Below are 18,769 nucleotides of genomic sequence, written 5' to 3'. Positions count from 1 at the left end.
ATACAATGTATTTGGTAATTTTATTTTTTTTCTTTTGACTTATAATATATTTCTTCTTGTACTCTGTATTCTATGCAGAAACTAATAAAAATATTGAAAGAGAGAAAATAAAAAAAGTTTAAAAAAATACATTTGTGTAGGCCTAGGCTTTGCCCTCATGACCTAAATACCCCAACCCTACATTGAAGTTCTTGCCTTACAGGGTGCAACACGAGTAGGGCAGGGGGAGAATGTCCAACAGAGGCCAATTGCATCGGAGGCTCCTGACTGAAGATAGCCTCCCCTCATCACCACTGTCAGCTCCACTTCTGGATGTACCTCTGCCATAAGTTGCACTGCAGTGAAACTGCTATTTTCTCTCCCAGGAGCATTTTGTTGACTGGAGACTAGTTGGTATCCTGGGTGTGTCCATTACACATATATCTGCCTATATTTTGGGCTTGGAAGCATCAAATAGCAACATTCTCAGGATGGAAGACATTTTTTTCTTAAGAAAGAATAATTAAATAATTTAAACAATAATTAAACAATTAAACAATTAAACTCAAATAATTAAACAATTAAACTAATTTGCAAACAATTAGTTTGATTATTAATCAATTCCAATTTCATAATTGCACAAGTTACAGATTTGGGAACGGGCAGATTTTCACTCACAGTGATTATTAACAGCTCAACTTTGACCTTTAAAATCTTTTTACAATCACCTGGCAACACTTACTATTAAGAGCCTTTTATAACTACCTGTCACTGTTTCCATCAAAATTCTTCATAATCAACTCTCAATTTACCATTAAAATCCATTTGAAATTGTGAATGTTTTACTTTATAATCACTATTAATTTAAAAGTGAAGTTTTTCTAGAATCCCTTCCTCTCAAGCTTCATTTGATCATTCTCAGTGCTGTCATCAGCTGGGGCAGCTAGACGAAGCAAGATGCTGGAAACACTCAGCAGGACCAGCCACATTGGTGGGAAGAGACCCCTCAAGACCTGGCAAAGACTCTCCGGACTGAAATGTTGACCCAGTCTCTCTACCCACAGGTGTGACCTGACCTGCCGCAGTTTTCTTGAGTTTCAGGTCAGATATTGCCTTTTGTTTGTGTCTACCAGTGTGTAAAGATTCACAGTGCAATATTTCACTTCCCTTAATACTGCAAAGACTCAGGAAACAGAGGGGTTAATGATTATATGGTGTGACCCTCCCTACAATGGAAGTCGCAGTATAGAACACATTGTTTGGCACCGGTTCCAAAGAGGACCCTTTACACTGGGTACTTCTTGTTGTAGCACATGATGAGAACAGAGCTTCACGATTAATTTCCACGTGCCTTTCTTTGGTGATATTCAACACATCCCCGTGGTCAGATGTTTTCAGGACTTAGAAGTGGGCAGAGCGCTTCTCTGCCACAACCCGTAGGTAGTCCTTGTAGACCATGCACACTGGCACCCCCTGCTCCACCACCTGCCATTTAACCACGACCTCCTGCGCCAAGCCATTCTGCAAGAGGGGCAGCTTGATCTCGCTGCTAGCTTCCGACCCGTCTTGACTGGTGAGATCCTGTTGGAGAGGAGGTACAGGCAGGAGGATCAGTTTCACATCATTAGAAATTGCCCACAGCCCCAACATACCCATCTGGCTGCAGGGATTGTATAGTTTTAAATTTCAGCCTTTATATATAATATAAAGATAATATATAGAAATAGTGCAAAAAACTATATTCATGATTGGTACATTCTGTAATGTACCACAGAGAGCATTCTAACTGGTTGCATCATTGTCTGGTGTGGAAGGGCCACTGCACAGGCTGGAAAACATCACAAACTCAGCCCGGTCCAACATGGGTACCAGCCTCCCCAGCATCAAGGGCTCCTTCAAAAGGCAATGCTTCAAGAAGGCGGCATTCATCATTAAGGACCCCCATCACCCAGGTAATGCCCTCTTCTTATTACTACCAGGTACAGGAGCCTGAAGACCCGCACTTAATGTTTCAGGGACAGCTTCTTCACCTCCGCCATCAGATTTCAGAATGGACAGTGAACCGACCCATGAACACTACCTCATGATTTTTACACTACTTATTTAATTAAGTTTTTTAATATATTTATTATTGTAATTTATAATTTTTATGTATTGCAGAGTATTGCTGCTGCAAACAACAAATTTGACAACATATATCAATGATGATAAACCTGATTTTCATTCTGATTCATTAAAGAGAAGGGAAATATCACCAAACACAACACCATTACCCCTCTCGTGACTCCCAGAAGAGATAATCCTTTCACTTTTCAGAGGGTTCCCCACCCACCTCTGCCCCTTCACCTGTGCTAGTGGAAGGAGTCTAGTGGTTGTTGCCCACAGAGTTTTAGTGTTAGATGTACTGAGCTATAGTGCATCACTCAGCATTTACTCTTCCTCGTCACAATTCAGCTCAATATGTGGGCTTAGCTCACTGTTCTACACTCTCTATGCTCATGACTGTGTGGCCAGGCACAGCTCAAATGCCATCTATAAATTTGTGGTGACACCGCGGCTGTTGGCAGAATTTCAGATGGTGACAAGGAGGAATACAGGAGTGAGGCAGATTGGCTGGTCAAGGGGTATCATGACAACAACCTTGCACTCAGTGTCAGCAACACCAAGGAGATGATTATGGACTTCAGAAAGGGGAGGCTGAAGGAACACACATCAGTCCCCTCAACAGAGGACAACGTGAGGAGCTTTAAGTTCCTGTGTGCCAGCGTCTCAGAAGATCTATCCTGGGGCCCAGCATATTGATGCAATCCCAAAGGTGCCATGTTAGCAGCTATACTTCTACAGGAATTTGTGAAGAATTGGTTGTGTCACCAAAGACTTTAGTAAAATTTCTACATATGTACAATGGAGAGTAGTTTGACTCACCACCTGGTATGGATGCTCCAATGTAAGACCACAAGACCATAAAACCATAAGATATAGGAACAGAGTTAGGCTATTTGGCCCATCGAGTCTGTTCCGCCAGTTCATCACGGCTGATTCAATTTTCTACTCAGCTCCAATCTACTGCCTTCTCCCCGTATCCCTTAATGTCCTGACCAAGCAATGATCTATCAACATCTGCCTTAAATATACGTACATAAAGACAGCCTCCACAGCTGTCTGTGGCAAAGAATTCCACAGATTCACGACCCTCTGGCTAAAGAAATTCCTCCTCATTTCCATTCTAAAAGGACGCCTCTCTATTCTGAGGCTGTGTCTTCTGGTCTTAGACTCTCCCATCATAGGAAACATCCTCTCCACATCAACTCTATCAAGGCCTTTCACCATTCGATAGGTTTCAATGAGGTCACCTCTCATTTTTCTGAATTCTAGTGAATACAGGCCCAGAGCCAATAGACGCTGTTCATATGACAAGTCATTCAATCTTTGAATCATTTTCATGAACCTCCTTTGAACCCCCTCCAGTTTCAGCACATCTTTTCTAAGAAAAGAGGATCAAACCTGCTCACAGTACTCTAAGTGAGGCCTCACCAGGGCTTTATAAAGTTCCATCATTACATCCTTGCTTTTATATTCTAGTCCTCTTGAAATGAATGCTAAATGAATGCCTTCCTCACCATAGACTCAACCTGCAAATTAACCACTAGAGAATTCTGCACAAGGAGTCCCAAGTCCCTTTGTGCCTCAGTTGTTTGTATTTTCTCTTCATTTAGAAAATAGTCAACCTCTTCATTTCTTCTATGGAAGTGTGTGATCATACACTTACCAACACTATATTCCTTTTCTTTGCCCATTCTCCTAATCTGTCTGTCCTTCTGTAGCCTCTCTATTTCCTCAAAACCACCTGCCCCTCCACCTATGTTCATCTTGTCCGCAAAATTTGCAGCAAAGCCATCAATTCCATCATCCAAATCATTGACGTATAACATAAAAAGAATCGGTCTCAACACAGACCCCTGTGGAATACCTCTGTTTACTGGCAGCCAGTCAGAAAGGCTCTCTTTATTCCCACTCCTTGCAGCCTGCCAATTAGCCACTGCTTTATCCATGCTAGAATCTTTCCTGTAATATCATGGGCTTGTTGCTTGTTAAGCAGCCTCATGTGCGGGACCTTGTCAAAGGCCTTCTGAAAATCCAAGTACACAACATCAACTGATTCTCCTTTGTCTATCCTGCTTGCTACCTCTTCAAAGAATTCCAACAGATTTGTCAGGCAAGATATTCCCTTTAGGAAACCATGCTGACTATGGCCTATTTTATCATGTATTTCCAAGTACCCTGAGACCTCAACCTTAATAATCAACTCCAACATCTTTCCAACCACTAAGGCCAACTGGTCTATAGTATCCTTTCTTCTGCCTCTCCTCTTTCTTGAAGAGCGGAGAGATATTTGTAATTTTCCAGTTTCCTAGAATGTAGGAATTTTTGATCATTACTAATGCCTCCATGATCTCTTCAGCTACCTCTTTCAGAACTCTGGGGTGTATATCACTTGGTCCAGGTGACTTATTCACTTATAGATCATTCCATTTCCCAAGAACTTTCTAGTTATAGTAACTTCACACATTTCATGACCCTGACATCTGGAACTTCCATAATACTGTTAGTGTCTCCACAGTGAAGACTGAAGCAAAATACTTAAACAGTTTGTCCGCCATTTCATTGTCATTGTCCCCCATTACTACCTCACCAGCATCTTTTTTTAGCAGTCCAATATTCACTCTTGCCTCTCTTTCACACTTTATGTACCAGAAGAAACTTTTGGTATCCTCTTTAATATTATTGGCTCACTTAGTTTTGTATTCCACCTTTACCTTCTTAATGACTATTTACTTGTTGCCTTCTGTTGGTTTTTCAAAGCTTCCCAATCTTCTAACTTCCCACTAATTTTTGCTCTTCTGCTTTTATATTGTCTTTGACTTCTCTTATTAGCCATGGTTGTGTCATCTTTCCTTTAGAATACTTCTTTCTCTTTGGTATGCATATAATCTGTGCCTTCTGAATTGCTTCCATAAATTCCAGCCATAGCTGCTCTGCCATCATCCTTGCCAGTGTTGTTTTCCGATCAGTTCTGACCAGCTCTTCTCTCATGCCTCTGTAATTCCCTTTACTCCACTGTAATATTGATACATCTGACTTTAGCTTCTCCTTTTCAAATTTCAGAGTGAATTTGATCATATTATGGTCACTTGCCCCTAAGGGTTTTTTAACCTTAAGGTCTCTAATCAATTCTGGTTCATTGCACAACACCCAATCCAGAATAACTGATCCTTTAGTGGGCTCAACCACGCTGCTCAAAAAAGCCATCTCATAGGCATTCTAGAAATTCTCCTGTAATCCAGCACCAAACTGATTTTCCCAATCTACCTACATATTGAAGTCCCCCATGACAATTGTAACGTTGCCCTTTTAGCATGCATTTTCTATCTCCCATTGTAATTTGTAGGCCACATCCCATCAGGGTCTTTTTACCCTTGCATTTCGTCAGCTTTATCCACAATAATTCAATACTTTTCGATCTTATGTCACCTCCTTCTAATGATCTGATTTCATTTTTTCTACGAAAAGAGCAACACCATTTCTTCTGCCTTCCTGACTATCCTTTCGATACAATGTGCATCCTTGGACATTAAGCTCCTAGTTATACAGTAATCTTTCAGCCATGATTCCGTGATGCCTACAACATCATGCTTGCCAGTCTGCATCTGTACTGCAAGTTCATCTACTTTATTCTGTGTACTGCACACATTCAGATATAACACCTTCAATCCTATGTTCACCCTTTTCAATTTTGTCACACCATGTTCAACCTTTTGATTCCTAACTTTGTCTGAGCTTTACCAACATCTGCCTCCACAACCCCTCTACTAACTGTCCTGGCAACATACCATCCGAGAATCTCATTCTCGGCCACAGAACCTCCTGTCCATTCCCTTAACTAATAAATCTGCTAAGCTCTTCCTGTGCCTGCTGGTGTGGGAGCAGAGGCTCCTGTAGTGCCTACTGGATGGGAGGAGAGTAGAAAGCCCATGGTTAGGGTGAGATGCATCCTTGATAATGCTTTGAGGTCATTCTTACCCTCAGCCTTTAGGCTCTATAATGAATCAAACTATAGCCAGGGAAATGATGACCCCATCCTGTTTGACTGTTTTGAGGTAACTTATTTTTTTATTCTTTCTTACTTCTCTTCTAATATTTGTATATCTGTGCACTTGTAATGCTACTGTGACACTGTAATTTCCTTTGGGATCAATAAAGTATCTACTTATCTATAATAATTTATAATGATATAATTTCCCACTCAGGATCAGTGAAGTACCTATTATTATTATCCATCTATCCAAAGGGTAACCAGGAAGAAAATCAGATCCCTAAGGGATCAATGTGTGGAGCACGGGAGTCAGGTGAAGTCTTAAATGAATGTTTCTCATCTGTAATTACCATGGAAATCATGGAAGCGATAGAGTTTAATGTAGAAATCAGTGATATCCTGAAACATATTGATACTATGCAGACAGTCTTGAAGCACATAAAGATGCATAAACCCTGGGGATTTCACCAAGTTTACCCCAGCACATTGTGGGAAGTTAAGGAAGAAATTGCAGAGGCCTTGGCAGAGATACCAGTATTTTCGCAAGCACAAGGAAATCTGCAGATGCTGGAAATTCAAGCAACACACAAAATTCTGGTGGAACACAGCAGGCCAGGCAGCATCTATAGGAAGAAGTACAGTCGACATTTCGGGCCGAGACCCTTCGTCAGGACTCCACAGGAAGGGTCTTGGCCCAAAACGTCGACTGTGCTTCTCCCTATAGATGCTGCCTGGCCTGCTGTGTTCCACCAGCATTTTGTGTGTGATACTAGTATTTTCCTTAGCCATGGGTGAGGTAGAGAAGACTGATGATGGCTAACACTGTTCCTTTATTTAAGAACAGCTACAAGGACAAGACAGGGAACTATAAGCTGGTGAGCTGAACATCAGTGATGGGAAAGTCACTGCAGGGCATTTTGAGACACAGGATTGATCTACAAGTACTGATAGGAATAGTCAGCATAGGTGTGTAGATAGGGAATCATTCTTCACAAATCTGAGTTTTTTAAAGAGGTGACGAAGAGAAGACGAAGGGGTTGGTGGTGATGCTGTTGGGGAAGGGGTGGAGAACGGTACCTACAAAGACTTTAGCAAGGTTTTTTAATGCAGGCCTGTGACCAGTGGCATGCTTCAGGGCTCAACACTGGGTCCACTGTTGTTTATCATATATTTTAATGATTTGGATGACAACTTAGGTGATATGGTTATTAAGTCTATGGATCACACCAAAATAGGTGATATGAAGAGGATAGTGAAGGTGGTTGTCTATGGTTACACTGGGATCTGGACCGTTCAGCAAACTAGGCCAAGTAAAGGGAGGTGGAACTTAACTCAGACAAGTGCAAAGTGTTGCATTGAGTGAAGGACTAAGGTAGTGAATGATAGGGCTCTGGGGAGTGTGGTAGAACAGGGAGACCTCAGGGTACAAGCAGAGTGGTGATACATATTGGTGAAGAAAACTTGCCTTCATTGGATTGGGCACCGAGTGCAAGAATTGCGACATCATGTTACAGCTTTCAAAGACAGTGGTGAGACCGTGCCTGAAATATTGTGTGTAGTTGTGATTGCCATCCTGTAGGAACAGTGTGCCTAAACTAGACAGGGTGCAGAAACAACATACAACAATGTTACCGGGAGACTTAAGTAATCAGAATAGACTAGAAACGCTGGGACTATTTCCCCTGGAGTGAAAGAGGCTGAGTTGTAGCCTTATAGAGGTTCATAAAATCATGAGGGACATTGGTAAGCTGGATAGTTACAGTCTTTTTCTCAGGGTAGGGGGGATCTAAAACTAGAGGGAATAGAGTTAAGGAGAAAGGGTTCATCCTTCCTTGGATATTAAGGGTGCAACCATATGTGGTTGGCATATGGAACAAGTGCCAGAAGAAGTGGCAGAACTGGGTACAATTACAAATTCTTAGGAGGCATTTGGACAGGATAGAAAATATCTAGAGGGATATGGGACAAACGTCGGTGAATGGGATTAACTCAGCATGGATGAGTTTGAGTGAAGATAGACAGATATACTTTATTTATCCCAAATGAAATTACAGTGTCACAGTCACATTAGAAGTGCACAGATATAAATATTAGAAGAGAAGTAGAAAGAATAAAAAATAAGTTACCTCAAACAGTCTAACAGGAGGGGGACATCACTTCCCTGGTTTTAGGTTGACTCATTATAGAGCCTAGTGGCCGAGGGTAAGAATGACCTCATGTAGCGCTCTTTGGAGCAGCGCAGTTGTCTTAGTCTATTACTGAAAGTGCTCCTCTGTTCAGCCAAGGTGGTGTGCAAAGGGGAGAAACATTGTCCAGAATCGCCAGGATTTTTCGTAGGGTTCTTTGTTCTACCGCAGCCTCTAGTATGTCCAGTTTGACTCCTATAACAGAGCCAGCCTTTCTAATCAGTTTATTGACCCTTTTGGCATCAGCCGTATTGATGCCATTGTCCCAGCACACCAAAACACAGAAGATTGTACTGGCGACAATAGAGGAATGGTTTCTGTGCTTTTTGACTCCTTGACTTCTAAGATATTCAGCTAACCTGCCATGTGGGGCAGACTAACTGTAAGCAGTGCCTCCAGACCCCTGACCGAGCAGCTAAACCAACTGGAAACACATGGACACAATATTACTGTGGTATAAACAACTCACATTTATGAACGGATTGTCTTTATCCAGATGAAAGTTGAGGGCCTGAGTTTCGATCCATGCATTATCTGTGTTCCTTGGGTCATCCACATATCCAGTGTGAATCTGAAACACACAATGTACTCTGATTTCAGTATAATTGGCCTGAGCTTCAATGCTCTGCAGCAGATACCTGCAACATGTCAGTGAGGCCACATCTGTATTCGGTTTTCATTACTAGCTAAAGGAAAGATGCCATTAAGTTGGATAGAGTGAACGGGAGCTTTTTGAGGATTTTGCTGGAACTTGAGGGACTGAGTTATGGAAAGTGGTTGAGCAGGCTGGGACTTCACTGGAGCGTAAGAGCATGATGGTGATCTTATAGACTGAGGTAGGTAAAATCATGAGGGGCATAGTTAGGGTGAATGCACTCAGTCTTTATCCCAAGGATTGGGAATGAAGAACAGGGGGCACAGATTTAAGGTAACAGGAGAGATTTAGTAGGAGCCTGAGGGACATTTTTTCCACACAGGTGTATAGCTTATGGAATGATCTGCCAATGAGGCAGGTATATTAATAAACATTTAATAGGCACAGTCGGCCCTCCTTATCCGCAAGGGATCGGTTCCGGGACTCCTCGTGGATACCAAAAAACGCAGATGCTCAAGTCCCTTTTTTAATCTGTTTCAATACGGTGGATCTTAGGACCCAGCAGAACCCCAGACCTTATTTAACCTGTCTCAGTGCAGTGGACATTAGGACCTGGCGGTAGAGCTCTGAATCCGCAGTGTTTCTGTTCACGAAAATAATCACGATCATGATTGAAAATAAAGTGGAAATAATAAAGCGATTGGAAAGAGGTGAAACGCCATCGGTCATTGGAAAAGCATTAGGCTACAGTCGGTCAATGATCGGAACAATTTTAAAGGATAAAGTGAGAAAGGCCCTGCCCCGATGAAAGCTACAATTATTACTAAGCAACGCAGTGGTTTAATTATTGGGTTTTGCGGTTTGGGTTTTTGATCCTCCACATCAACCAGGCACGGACGGAGAGCGCACTCGGAACGATCTGTCACTGGATCGAACTCGGGAACTTCTGTTCCTGAGCTCGGCGCTGAAACATACGTTCTTAAGTGTTTTATATGCATAGAAAGATAAAATATATACTATATACTAAGACAAATGTTTGACTAAGTGATGCTAAATAATACTGAATGTACCTGTTCCGACTTAGTTAGTAAGAGAACTTACGATCTTTTTCGATCCCGATCCACGATAACCCACGCACATCCTCCCGTATACTTTAAATTATCTCTAGATTACTTATAATACCTAATACAATGTAAATGCTATGTAAATAGTTGTTATACTGCATTGTTTAGGGAATAATGACAAGAAAAAAAAATTCTCCACATGCTCGAACAACAAGTGCTGGAAGAGCACTTCCGGATTTTCTCGATTCGCGGTTGGTTGAATTCGCGGATGCGGAACTCGTGGATAAGGAGGGCCGGCTGTATTTGGACAGTGACACACTGTAGATAGGATATCATTTCAAGGGATGTGGGCCTGGTTTAGGCGGGCATCTTGGTCAGTTTGACCAGTTGGGCCAAGGGTCTGTTTCTATGCTCTATCACTCTGTGACTCTATGTGTATCACATGTGTCCAAATTTAAAAACTGACAACAGCAAAACACTCCCAACAATATGCATCTCTTAGGCAGATAGTCAGGTGACAGATGGAGTCAATTGAGGAGCAATTAGGGAGGCAAGACTGCAGGAAGAAAACCCCAAAAGTAGTTGGGGAATCCATGATACTCTGCTTTAAGTTATAAATCACTTAGACTGGATGTGAAATTGAGGAAATTTAAATGGAAGACAAAGCAGCATGGACTTCTCAAAGGCAAATTGTGATTGACTAACCTTTTTGAATATTTATTCATTAAGGAAATGTCGTTGATGTGCTTTTATTTAAAAAAAAAGACTGCAAAGAAAAACCTGGAAACTATAGACCAGCAAGTCTGATATCTGTGGTAGGTAAGTTACTCGAGGGAATTCTGAGGGTAAGTTGGAGAAGCATTTGGAGAAACAAGGGATGATTAGGAACAGTTAGCATGGCTTCATGCATGAGAGATCATATTCCACAAACTTGACTGAATTTTTTTTAAAGAAGTAGTCAAGATCAATGAGGGCAGGATGGTAGATGAAGTTAAGATGGATAGTTAGATGACATGGGATCCAGGGATAGTCAACTAGTTGGATAAACAATTAACTTGCTGGTAGGTGGAAGAAGGTGGTGGAAGGTTTGTTTTTGGACCGGAGGCCCTGAATATTGACGGCCTGAGGGGTCGATGTGGTTCCATTGCTATTTGTCATCTACACCTAAAAGCCACTTTATTAGGTACATCTGTACAATTGCTTGTTAATGCAAATATCTAATCAGCCAATCAACTGATCACCTAAAAACATGCAGATGTGCTCAAGGGGTTCAGTTGTTATTCAGGCCAGATATCAGAATGGGCAAGAAGTGTGATTCCAAATGATTTTGACCATGGAATGATTATTGGTGCAAGATGGGGTGTTCTGAGTATCCCTGAAACTGCTGATCTCTTCTGGGATTTTCACACACAACATTCCCTAGAGTTTGCAGAGAGTGGTGTGAAAAACATCTTGTGAGCAGCAGTTCTGTGGGCAAAAATGCCTTGCAACGAGAGGTCAGAGGTGAATGGCCAGACTGGTTCAAGCTGACAGGAAGGCAACGGTGACTCTGATAACCACATTACAGCATTGGTGTGCAGAAGAGCATCTTCGAACGCACAACACATCGAACCTTGAAGTGGACGGGCTACAGCAGCAGAAGAACACACCAGGTTCCACTCCTATACCCAATAAAGTGACCACTGTGTGTATATCAAAAACTTGGATGAGAATCTATAAGGCATGGTTAGTGAGTCTGCAGATGACTCTAAACTGAATGGTATTGTAGACGGTGAAGAAGGTTATCAAGAATTACAGCAGAAACTTAACCAGCCAGGTGAGTGGGCTGTGGGATGAGAATTGGAGTTTAATTCATATAAAGGGGGATGTTGCATTTTGGAAAGACAAATACAGTTAGGGCATTTACAGTGGATGATTGGTGCAGAACAAAGGGATCGAGAAGTACATAGCTCACTGTGTGAAGTGACACAGATAGACTGGGTGCAATGAAGGCTTTTGGCATGCTGGTCTTCATCAATCAGGGCACTGAGTAAAGAGGTTGTGATGTTATGTAGCAGTTGCACAAGATGTTAGTGAGGCCACTGATGGAATATTGGAGTGCTCCATTCAGTATTGGGCACACAAGCACTACCAAACTCTGGAACATCTGGAAGGATAGATCTGTGAACACTGACACCAAGATATGCCTCCTCAAGAGTCTCGTCTGGCCAGTAACCCTATATGGCTGTGAAACATGGACCCTAAAAGCAGCTGATGAAAAGAAGTTGACAGCATTTGAAATGTGGACATACAGACAGATCCTCAGGGTATCATACATTGAAGGGAGATCCAACAATTTCATCCTAGAAAAGATTGGCATGAAATCAATACTTCTGGAAACTGTTATCCAAATGAAACTTCATTGTTTTGGATGCTTCTCAAGTACTGATGACACACTGGAACGCACTGTGCTTGAAGGCAGAGTAGAAGGAAGCCACTCCCAAGGCAGACAGAGGACAACCTGGATCGACAACATCAAGAAGTGGACCAGCCTCACCGCCAGAGATGCAAGAGGTTTGACTGCCGACAGATCGCAATGGAAGAAAGTGGTCACCGAGGCTCTGGCAGAGTATGGCACGTGATGATGATGACTATATGAAAAATGCCATTAATCTAGAAATAAAGAGATTTCCGAGAGGTTGTTGGGACATGAGGGGTGGAGTTCTAGAGAGAGATTGAACAGACTGCAACTTTATTCATTAGAACCTAGGAGGAACATAGTAGTGTTTCTATACAGGTTTTTTTTTTTAATTATAAGGGAGCATAGATAAGGAAAATGAGTAGTCTTTTCCCCAAAGTTGGTGAATTAAGAAAAAAGGACATAGGTTTAAGGTGAGAGGGGAGAAATTTAATAGATACCCCAGGAGCAACTTTTTCAACTGAAACATGGCCTATAATATGGAATGTGCCTCCAGAGGAAGTAGTTAAGGCAGATACATTAACAACATTTAAAAAGTACTTGGACAGGTACATGGATAGGGGAAGTTTTCAGGGGAAATAGGACTTGTTTAGATGGGAATTTTGGTTTGTATGGACCAGGTGGGCTTAAGAATCTGTTTCCCTACTGCATTGCTCTGTGAGTCTGTGTCACTAACATGGTCAGTGAGAGGATGCTTAACATCAAAGGCCAGTTAACGTAAATGAAAAGTTCAGATTCAAGCAGCAGAATTTAGAAAAAATGAATTTAGGTAAGGTTAGAAAACACAGACACGGTAACAAATGGATTGTCAGACCAGAGGAAGGAAATGATTAAGCGTGTGCAGGGTGGAATTCAAAATTTGCCCACGACTCTAAACTTGATGTTACTAAACTTCATACTTACAGAGGGGATGGTAACTAAATTTGCAAGACATGTTGATAGCTGGCAACACTGAACACATCTGGTAGGTAGAACAGTGTGGGAAGGGGTTATGGATAGGGTAGGTAAGTGAGCAAGAAGTTGGCAGATTGGGAATAATGACGGTATAGATTTTGGAAGGAAGAATGGATAGCAATTGATTATTTGACTGGAGTGAAACTACAAAATATTGCAGTGTGAAGAGATTTGAGGATGGTAAGATATGAAGCACTGAAATTTTTCATGCAAGAACAAGATGTACTGTGGGTGACTAATGTAAAGCAATAAGGCAGCATGATAGCATACTGGTTAGCTTTACCGTGCCAATGATCTGGGTTCAACTCCTGCCATTATTGTAAGAAATTTGTACATTCTCCCTGTGTGTGTGGTTTTCCTCTGGGTGCTGTGGTCTCATCTCCTATTCCAAAGGTATATATGTTAGTACATTAATTAATCAATGGGTGTAATTGGGTGGTGCAGGCTCATTGGGTTGGAATGGCCTGTTACCAGATTGTATCTCTAAAAAATAAAGGTTAACCTGAGGGCCCAGCCATTGTTGTGGATGGGGATATTCTTGAAGCTGTCTTCTTCTGGCAGCTGTTTAACTGTCCACCCTTATTCATGACCACTTGACTACCTGCTCTGGGATGACCTGGTCCTATCCATTTCCTCGCAAGCATGAGGAAATTTGCAGATGCTGGAAATTCAAGCAACTCACACAAAATGCTGGAGGAACTCAGCAGGCCAGGCAGCATCTATAGGAAGAAGTACAGTCGACGTTTTGGGCCGAGACCCTTCGTCAGGACTAACTGAAAGAAGAGATAGTAAGAGATTTGAAAGTGGGAGGGGGAGGAGGAGATCCAAAAAGATAGGAGAAGACGGGAGGGAGAGGGATGAAGTTAAGAGCTGGAAAGGTGATTGACAAAAGGGATACAGAGCTGGAGAAGGGAAAGGATCATGGGATGGGAGGCCTAGGGAGAAAGAAGGGGGGAGGAGAGCACCAGAGGGAGATGGAGAACAGGCAAGGAGTGATTGTGAGGGGGGCAGAAAGAGAAAAAAGAGAGAGAGAAAAGAAGAAAAAAAGAGGGGGGAAATAAATAAATAAATAAGGGATGGGGTAAGAAGGGGAGGGGGGCATTAACGGAAGTTAGAGAAGTCAATGTTCATGCCATCAGGTTGGAGGCTACCCAGACAGTATATAAGGTGTTGTTCCTCCAACCTGAGTGTGGCTTCATCTTGACAGTAGAGGAGGCCACACATTTTAATCCCACATCCCATTCATATTCTGATATGTCTAACCATGGCTTCCTCTACTGTCAAGATGTATTCTCCTATCATTTCGGATCTCCCTCTCTCCCTCCCACTTTCAAATCTCTTACTATCTCTTCTTTCAGTTAGTCCTGATGAAGGGTCTCGGCCCGAAACGTCGACTGTACTTATCCCTATAGATGCTGCCTGGCCTGCTGCATTCCACCAGCATTTTGTGTGTGTTGCTATCCATTTCCTGTTTTGCTTTGGCATACAGGTCATTCTGTGTCACCAGGTAGGCCTGTCAATGTTAGTTTTGTCTGGAGGAACTCCAATCTCCATTCCACAGTGTGTGGGAATCACTTCTCTGGTAACAACACAACAGGAGGTGACCTGCTGCCAAGCATGTGCTGATGGTTCATTCACCTTTGCGACATAGACACTGGAAGGAATTCACTCGTGATACCTCAGAAGACAGGAGTGACGCTACAACGAGGCCATAGAAACATCGAGGGGTGAATTTGCATCACAGAACTCCACATAGGATTGTGACCGCGTCTCCTCCATACAATCAGTAACTACAAAGTTTAATTCCCACCTCTTCAGCTTTCTTCAGTAGGTTCTGAAACATGTTCATCATCTTTGTGGTTAATATAAGCTTCAGCTTCTTCGGGAATTTCTCTCCAGGATCCAGAATACCCTGAGTGGTAAAATAAAGAATTGTTTACTGGAAATTAATTGCAGATACATTTTCCCAAATTCTCCCCTTTATCTGCCGAATTTCTGATTTCGGAACGCATGGCAACACTTGCAGGCTGCCCCCAGCACACCCTCGGGTGTGTTGGTTGTTAACGCAAATGATGCATTTCGCTGTATGTTTTGATGTACTCATAATAAATAAACTTGAATTCTGAAATCTTGATTGGAATTCTCTGCAACTCATTCTGATGCAAGCCTGTGACAGTAGGCTGTCTGCTTTAGAGCAACACCAATGCCCTCAGTGTCCTGTTCCACATCACTCTCTCCCTTCCTCACCTTCAGTTTCCCATTCCCTGTCTCCCCCTTTCTCTTTCACTCTCAGTGTAGCTTTCCCAGGATCTCACTCTTCCTCACTTTCAGTGTACCGTTTCCATCTCCCCCTTCACTCTCTCACTCTCAGGCAGATGCCATCTCCCTGGGGCCTCCACTCACGCAGGTGGCCCTACCGTTTATATGTTCCAGAGATGAGCATGACTATCGCTGCATTTTCAATGCCAAAATTCCAAGAAAACTAATCTTCAAACTCCTAGACCTAGGACTCAACACCTCCCTCTGCAACTGGATCCTTAAGCTCCTGACCAACAAACCACACCAGTAAGGACAGGCAGTAGCACCTCCACCATGATTATTCTAAACACTGGAGCTCCACAAGGCTGTGTCCTCAGCCCTCCACTCCACTTCCTGTGCACTTATGACTGTGTGGCCAAATTCTGCTCTAACTCCATCTTTGTCTTTGTAAATGGCACCACCACAGTGAGTCATACCTCAAATAAAGAAGCATCGGAGTAGAGGAGGGAGACAGAGAGCTTAATAACATGTTGTCATGACAACAACATTTCCCTTATTGTCAGCAAAACAAAAGGACTGGTCATTGACTTCAGAAGTGGGGTGGCTGCACATGCTTCCGTCTACTTCACTGGTGCTGAGATCAAGATGTTGATAGCTTCATGTTCCTAGGTGTGAACATCACCAATAGCCTGTCTTGGTCCAACCATGTAGAGGCCATAGCCAAGAAAGCTCACAAGCACCTTGACTTCCTCAGGAGTCGAAAGAAATTTGAAAAGTGTCCTTTGACCCTCACCAACTTTTATAGAAGCTCCACTGAAAGCTTTCCATTTGGAACCATCATGGCTTCTTATGGCAATTTCTCTGCCCAAGACTGCAAGAAACTACAGGGAGTTGTGAGCTCAGCTCAGCCCATCACAGAAACCGGATTTCCCTCCATGGACTTTCTCTACACTCCTACAGTCTCAGCAAATCAGCCAATATAATCAAGGACTGCTCTCTCTCTGGGCAGGAGATACAAAAGTCTGAAAGCACAAACCACCCTAGTATGACAAGGTGGACTCTTGACTCCAGAATCTATCTCATCTTTGCTTTGCACATTATTGTCTACTTGCACTGCTCTTTCACACTATCTGTAACACCCTAGTAATATCTTGAGGTACCAATGTGATGAATGTAAGGATGGCTTGCAAAACAAAGTATTTCACTGTACCTCAGTACTTGTGACAATAATAAATAAATTGAAAATTTACCCTTTCTCCACCTTTCCCTCTCATAGTGTCTCTTTCCCTGTCCCCTCTCTCTCTCACTCACTCCACCATCTCTCTCACACTCTCAGTCATGCTCATTTAGTTCTGCTTTTCATTTCCCCTCACTTTCTCATTTTTCCCTTTCTCTCTCCATCTATGTCATCTTTGAACATAACCCCAGCGGTCAGATCTGGACTTCTGTCAGCAAAGATAGCTCGATCAGTGCCGAACAAACATCAGTAAAAACTGCCTAACCTCAAGAGTAACACACACAAAATGCTGGTGGAACGCAGCAGGCCAGGCAGCATCTACAGGATCCCTATAGATGATGCCTGGCCTGCTGTGCTCCACCAGCATTTTGTGTGTGAGGCTTGTCAGAAGCTGGAGGTCCCAGTCTATGCAAAGTGATAATCAGGCAATCAAGTGTTTTTCTCTAATCAGGCATAACGCCTCTCAGAAGATGCAAAATGTCCCACAGCAGAGAGGTTTACTGACATCTTCCAGCTGCGCTATTCTACAAGTAAAGGGGAATCTGGATAATCTTGTTATCTGTGTATACGTCAGGCTATCTGTTGTACACACCTGGATACTGTATGGCTTACCTGTAAACACGGCAGGCTACTTATCCTAACTGTGTACTTGCCAGGCTTCCAAGTTTCCTATCTACGTGCACACCAGGCTACCAGGTGTCCTATCTGTGTACATGCTAGGCTATCGAGTTTCGCGTATGTGTACACACCAGGCTACTGTATTTCCTTCATCAAAAAGGGCAGCGGAAGAACTCATTGGATCATACTCACACTCACAGGATCTATGGTTGAAAAAGGTGTAAGTCAGTGTTTAGTGATAGTACAGTATTTTGACTGCACTAGGACGGAGAGGGAACAGTTCTATATGTGTGGAAGAAAATATAGGGTTAAAAAATCTGCATGTTGCTAAGATGACCTTGTGGACATCCTGTATTTTCTTTTAATTAAGTTGCAAATCTACATGACTAAGATTATGGTGTGAGGCACTAATACTTAGAGCTATAACACAGCTGCATAAACAAGGTATGTGCAGACGAAGGAGCTGCAAATCATGAAGAGTCTCAATGGACTGTCAAGCCTTTGACATCTAAGGGGGGGTGCTGGATTTTCTCACTTGTCTGCTACTAGATTTAAACACAAACTCTTTCCTCGTACCTCCAAGTTACACACATGTGCACTCTCCATAATATCATGATAAAATAAACGATTTGCCACTTGGTCTGGTATCAGGCTTAACTTTAAAAATTCTTTGACAGTATGTGTGGTGGCAGTGGAACAGTGGCTTGTAGGTGATAGATGAAACCAAGTAGTGTAGAGAGATAAACAAAATCTTTGTGCTACTCCCCCCCACCTTGTGTCCACCTATCAAATACCAGCCTCTATTCCTCCCAAACACTTTCCCCCACACCCCCCAACACACATACTGCTATACACTGCTCCTCCTCAGTCCAGCTGCAGATTCTCAACCTAAGACACTGATTTACATAATTTCCGTCCACAGATGCTACCTGTCCCATTGAGTTCTTCCTGTCTTCTGTTGGCTGTTCAAGATTCCAGCATCTGGCTGCATGACTCGTGGAAGACTATCTCATCCTATGCACGCACGCACACACACACACACGCACACACACACATGCACGCGCACACAAACACGACTGTCACATGCCTGCATATACACTGGACTGTATTGTCCCATATAAACACCGAGCTGTCATGTCTCCCATCTGTGTACAATTATGTGAATTCCAACTGTACTTTTCATGATCATCACCTACCGTGGGCAGGGCCCAGTCTTCACCTGGATATTGAACGACCAGTAACTCCAATACATACTTGGAACCTTTCATTACCACCGAATTATCAATCATCTTAAAGCTGCAACAGAAAAAAAGCATTGGACTGAA

General features: G+C 42.6%; 1 protein-coding gene across 3 annotated transcripts in view; it reads right to left on the bottom strand.

The window, feature by feature from the left end:
• Positions 1 to 606: 606 nt before the first annotated feature.
• trpm2 (transient receptor potential cation channel, subfamily M, member 2) overlaps positions 607 to 18,769 on the bottom strand; it is a 166,037-nt gene continuing 147,874 nt past the window's right edge. For all 3 annotated transcript variants that reach the window (XM_073046350.1, XM_073046351.1, XM_073046352.1), the window contains 4 exons: positions 18,641 to 18,740; positions 15,141 to 15,242; positions 8,729 to 8,830; positions 607 to 1,560 (listed from right to left, as the gene is read on the bottom strand). In XM_073046350.1, the coding sequence (XP_072902451.1) occupies positions 1,381 to 1,560; positions 8,729 to 8,830; positions 15,141 to 15,242; positions 18,641 to 18,740 (484 nt within the window). In that variant the 3' untranslated portion in view covers positions 607 to 1,380. The remainder of the gene's footprint in view (positions 1,561 to 8,728; positions 8,831 to 15,140; positions 15,243 to 18,640; positions 18,741 to 18,769) is intronic.

Source organism: Hemitrygon akajei, chromosome 5, assembly GCF_048418815.1.
Source record: "Hemitrygon akajei chromosome 5, sHemAka1.3, whole genome shotgun sequence".
NCBI lineage: Eukaryota > Metazoa > Chordata > Chondrichthyes > Myliobatiformes > Dasyatidae > Hemitrygon > Hemitrygon akajei.
This window is presented reverse-complemented; position numbering and strand designations above follow the sequence as displayed.